At 34.2% G+C, this 5,658-nt stretch overlaps 1 protein-coding gene across 1 annotated transcript; it reads left to right on the plus strand.

Annotated features, from left to right (window-relative positions):
* Nucleotides 1-3,622: 3,622 nt before the first annotated feature.
* Nucleotides 3,623-5,215, plus strand: LOC129305545 (tRNA-uridine aminocarboxypropyltransferase A). The gene is given in 3 exon segments (XM_054945548.1): nucleotides 3,623-4,077; nucleotides 4,080-4,750; nucleotides 5,026-5,215. Coding segments are annotated over 2 exon segments (801 nt in total). The 5' UTR covers nucleotides 3,623-3,659; the 3' UTR covers nucleotides 4,463-4,750; nucleotides 5,026-5,215.
* Nucleotides 5,216-5,658: the final 443 nt, after the last annotated feature.

Raw genomic sequence — 5,658 nt, forward strand, 5'->3', positions numbered from 1 at the left:
CAAGAAGAGTTAAGTAATTGATAAGTCCGGTTAAGATATTAACAAGTAATTTATTTTTGTTGTAGAATCGTGGTGTTAACAAGGAAAGTTAAGTAATTAACAAGTTATTTTAAAGTATTAACAAATAAAATTACATGATTGACAAGCAATGTAATAATCAAGTGGTTTGAAAACAAGATTTATTATATATATAATTTTATGCATTATATAATTGAATGGATTGAATAGTTTGGTGGTCTAAAACTGTTTGGCGAACCAAGAGGTCTTGGGTTCTATACCCATCTTGGCCATCTTTGGAGAAATTAATTCTCCATAATTCTCCAGCCACCATCGACGGTGGCAGAGCTTTGGTGATGGTGGTCCAGTGGTTGCCGTCACCGGTAAAGCTCCGATCACCAGTGACGGTGCTCCAGCGACGATAGCTAGTGGTTTTCTTTTTTCTTTTTATATTTGAATTGAGGGTATTTTAGTCTTTTTACTTTCAATTTATTTTCAGTTGAGTCCCATAAGACTAAACTGATATTTTAAAATTTTTTGGGAGCCACTCGAAGATAAGTTGCTTCTATGATTCTTAAATGAAATTCTTCCAAAAAAATTAAACACGCCACATGATAAAAATAATAGTTGGAGAAAAGTTGTGTTGGACGCGTGACAAAATATTAGATGTGGTATGCATTATTTTTGATTTATAAGGGATTTTCAGAATTCTTCCTAAAAAAATTAAACGCGCCACATGATAAAAATAATAGTTGGAGAAAAGTTGTGTCGGAGGCGTGACAAAATATTAGATGTGGTATGCATTATTTTTGATTTATAAGGGATTTTCAGAATTCCCTATCCATGACCGAACCCATATGAACTTGAATGCATTTTTACATGATACCAATTGAATTATTCAAGCTGCGCCTTATCTAGTTAGCTCGAACGCAGAAAACTAACACACAAGTTGGCCAACCCATATATTCAGCGAGTCGTCATCAGGAGGAAGTCATAACTTTCATTTTCATTGTTAGCCATCACAGTGAGCCAGGGCAAGAATCAAACTATAAAGTCATTAAAATACGCCAAAATCTAAACAACGAAGCTGGAAACATCAATAGATGCGCGAAGGCAGGGCAGAGAAATAGAAAGAGTCTAACTTACACTTGATCCAATGCTAAGTCCTAATAAAACAAATAAACACACATTAAGCTTGAATTAAGCATGCAGAAGTCATACGTTATTCAGATCATGTATATATAAATGGAGAATGCAACTCACCAAGAGCTATTATTACAGCGTATCTATAACTTCAAGTTTTTTGGGTCAAGAAGAGATGATTTACTAGCATCAATCTGGAAGGACTCTGAAAGACGATGCTCATGATTTTGGAGCGGAAAGCATTTTGGGTCATTAATATGAAACACTTTGGATCGATTGGATTTCTTTTGGCCAAATGCATCGATTGGATTGGATATCGAAAAAAAATTGGAACGCTTATTTTCTCCTAAAAATAAGGTTTAGCATTTCATTTTTTGTGGTCGGTTATATTGTTTGTCTTTTTTATTAAACAAAGGTAATATCTCAGACTGGATCGGGAAAAACCTTTTGAAATTGGGTGATTGCCTTGGAAAAAAACTGTTTGCATTTTTTTTTTAAATTTTACTCTTAACATAATCCCTCCCCATGAAAAAGGGACAATGAGTTGATGGCACAAATTGATAAAATTAATCATTTAGTTCTTGTCATTTTGACCTAATTGTAACTTAGTCTCTTAAGTTTGATTTATTATAACTCAATCTTTGAAGTTTTGACTCAATAATAAATTAATCCCTGAACTTTGCCTCTTATAATTTAGTCCTTAAATTTCAACCTCTTAAACATTAATTTTTATATTTTAAAAAATAAATTTATAAAGATTAAAACTATTTTAAACTTTTAATATTTATAAGGATTAAAGTGGTTTAGTAATTTAAAATATTATAATAAATTTTAAAATATTTTTAATCTTTTTAATTTTATTGATTAAAATATAAGGATTAATATTTAAAAGGTTAAAACTTCAAATATTGATTTATAACCAAGTTAAAATTTCATGAACCGTGTTATAACGAATCAAAGTTTAAAAACTGAGTTACAACTAAATAAAAACTATAAGAATCAAAAATTAATTTTCCCACATAAATATGCTAATATTAGGTTTAAACTGATTTCTTTTAAATTAGAAAGGTGACACTACCTTGAAGATGACTTGTCATTTATATTTAGTCTTATATAGTATTTTTTTTTATAAAAAAGGCATTACTGAGCATCCTAAGCTCTCAACCATTATTCAAATAAAATAATATCTTAGACCCTGAACTCTTTAAATAAGTAAAAACTCTCCTTAACTTGTAAATTTTGATCAAACTATCCCCCACTTGTTTATCTATACAACATTGATAGCTGTGTAACCTAACTAGCATAACATCAAGAAAGGATTAATATCACATCAACATTTAATTGGATCCCGCAAAATAAAAAATATCCAGTTATATGTAGATTAATGGCTGGATAATTTGCTATCCAAGTAAAAGTTTATGATCCAAATGCTCATTTTAAGAAATCATGGTCTAAGATGTTGTTGGAATGATAATTTATGATCCAAGATACTCATTAGCACAAACAAAAAATTAGATATATTATTAATAGATGCCATTTGAATAATGGTTTATGATCGAGGAGTATCAATCTTGCAAAATAATTTTAGGAAGAATTATGTTGAAATTCCATACAAAAAAAATTAATTATTACAAGATTCATTAACAATTGACATAAGGTGATTTACAACTGTGTTGTTAATGAATTTCATAGTAATTAATTTTTTTATGTGAAACCCGTATGTAATTTTTCCATAGTTTTAGAGGGTAATTTTAAAGGGTATGATCCAGGGGTATCAATTTGCAAAATAATTTTAGGAAAAACTATGTTGAAGTCCCATACAAAACCAAAAAAATAATTACTGCCAGATCCGTTAACAATTGATATAAGACGATTTACAACTGTGTTAATGAATTTTGTAATAATTAATTTTTTTATGTAAAATCTGTATGTAATTTTTTCATAGTTTTAGATATATACAGGGAAAAAAATAGAGGAAGAAAGTTGTGTTACGTGGTGATAGTAGTAGAGTTAATATTTTGAGTGAGTTGGGCTTATTTGAATTGAGTTTAAAGTATCATACCCTTTAAAAAAAACTCATATAGTCAAAATCAATTCTAACTTTTTTTGAGCTTGTTTGGATTAGCCCATTAAGTTTTGTTTGATTATCGACTCTACATACACATAAAGCTAGTACTTTCAGCAATCGACTAATTCAAATCGGGCTCAATTCAAGTAGGTTTTATTCAGATTGTAATTAAAGTATCATATAATCAAGCTCACCCTAACTTTTTTCAGGCGAGGTCGGACTGATCTCTCTAGTTTGACCCGAATTATGGTATCATAGTTATGGGCCCCTTCTTTTGTTTTTTTTAAGGGTTTGGTCAGAAAAACGTCTGCTTAATCCAGATCAGGCCCAACCTCAAGTTAGGTCCATAACAATAATGGGTGCAAAGGCTATAAAAAAAGGAAGAAGTCTATCAAAAAAAAAAAGAGAGAAGAAGTGGAGGAGGAGGAAGCAGAAAGAAATTTGGCTTTAGATGGACCTTGAATCAGATGAACCCACGCGCGATCTTCCAACTCTGATCGCCGTCCGTATGCCTGAACCATTGTCACCGTCGCATCGTCGTTTCATCTGTTCCAACTGCTCGCGCCCTGGTCCGGTGTGCCTCTGCCACGTCCTTCCATCGCACCCTATCCAAACCGCGACCCGAGTAGTGATCCTTCACCACCCCCACGAGGCACAGCACAAGCTCTCCACCACTCCAATTCTCACCAAGGCACTACTCAACGCCACTGCCATTGTCGGCCGACGTCTCCATCCTGGCCTCTCCGCACAACTCGACCAATCTCCCAAGGCCATATATCTCTTTCCGCCAACTCACTCTTCGCCGGCCGTCAATATCGATCACCTCAATGCATCGGACTGGCTCCGAAACAATGGAGAAGATGTGGTTTTGATGTTTTTGATGGAACGTGGAAGCACGCGAGGGAAATGGTGAAGGCCAGCGAGGAGTTTCTTTCGAAGTTTGCGACTAGGGTTTGTTTGGAGATCGATGAAAAAGTGAGCGGTGGAAGTATACATGACTCCGAATTGATCTTGAGGAAGGAGCCTTTTTCCGGGTGCGTGAGCACCATGGAGGCTGTGGCAAGAGCTTTGAGAGTGATTGAGCCAAATGGGTTAGAGATTGAGAGCAAATTAATTGAGATTTTGAGGGAAATGGTGAGGCTACAGGCTGGTTATTTGAAGCCAATGAAGCCACGGCCTAAACTGATGAATAAGGTTAAGGAAAAGGAGAAGCAAATGGAAAAGAATGAGAGTTATTTGTTATCGAATACTTGAAGAGGATTGTGACATTCTGACTTCAACAAATGATGCGTACGGGGTATGAATGTGCACAGTTTTGAAAATCTGTGCGGAGGACCTGTCTGGTGAATATATGGCACGATGTATGCTGCTTTAGAAATGTGGGAGATAGATTGAATATGATGCACCCGTGTTATGCCTCAGTAGAACTAGTTCTTGCTAGATATAGATTAATGCTGAATTGCTGAGTACCGTACCTCGGTTTGTTTGGTAAAATTGGACTCCCTGCAGCATATTCCTATTTATGACTTTATGTATTCTCTGGTAAGTGTGATGAAGATCTCCTACAATTTGCTATTCACGTTTTGTCTTAGATTTTTGATGGTTTCATAAGTTCTAACTGCCATTTCCAGAAAATATTATGCCACTGTATTATTCTTCCATACTCTCTGGGTGGGACCACGATGAAAACGGGGGGAGAAAGATATTAAAAGAAATTAGGAATATTATTTTATTCCGTCTTGAATATGTGATCCTTTAACTTATAGGATGAATACTTGCTATCTCAGATTTCATTTTCCTTCTGTTCTTGGATGCAGTGATTGTAGCACTGTAGTACCTGTCTACCTGACTTCCTAGACAAGCATATGATTAAAAAGTTGCGGAGCAGCAATTGGAATCAAATTCATTAGTATCATGATATGTGACATTTATAAATGGCATCTCTTGGGTAGGGTGGTTGGTCTAGCAAGCATGGCTCCAAATCTAATCTTCCAACGAAATTGATAAGTTGATAAGACGTCCAAATTGATACGCAGTTCGTCAAATGCATTGAGCTCCGCTCAAGATGAGACATGTTAACTGAGTTGCATTAATAATTTGTCATCAAGGAAGCAAACATCTTACGACAACATAGGGATTTTAGAGGGGTTTACTTTATTTTTTTATATAAATTTCTTACAAAAAATAAATTAAATTTACTCCGTATACATAAATGTCAATAACACAGGGATTTTGTTTACTAAGTTTTAAATTTTCGTTGATTTTAACATCCTAAAATATGTGCCTAAATAGGTAGTAAAACCTAAGAATGTCAAATTTTTTTTTTTTTCCTTAATTCTGCACAAAGGTAGGATTTTGGGAGAAAGATTAGTGATTTTGAGGATTTGAGCCCCTTGGGCAGAGTCAATTCAGCTTATATTATTCCCCAAGTACTTATTTTCTTAGTGTGA

This window comes from Prosopis cineraria, unplaced genomic scaffold, assembly GCF_029017545.1.
Source record: "Prosopis cineraria cultivar Desert tree isolate PC_DT_omini unplaced genomic scaffold, ASM2901754v1 PC1, whole genome shotgun sequence".
NCBI classification, from domain to species: Eukaryota; Viridiplantae; Streptophyta; class Magnoliopsida; order Fabales; family Fabaceae; genus Prosopis; species Prosopis cineraria.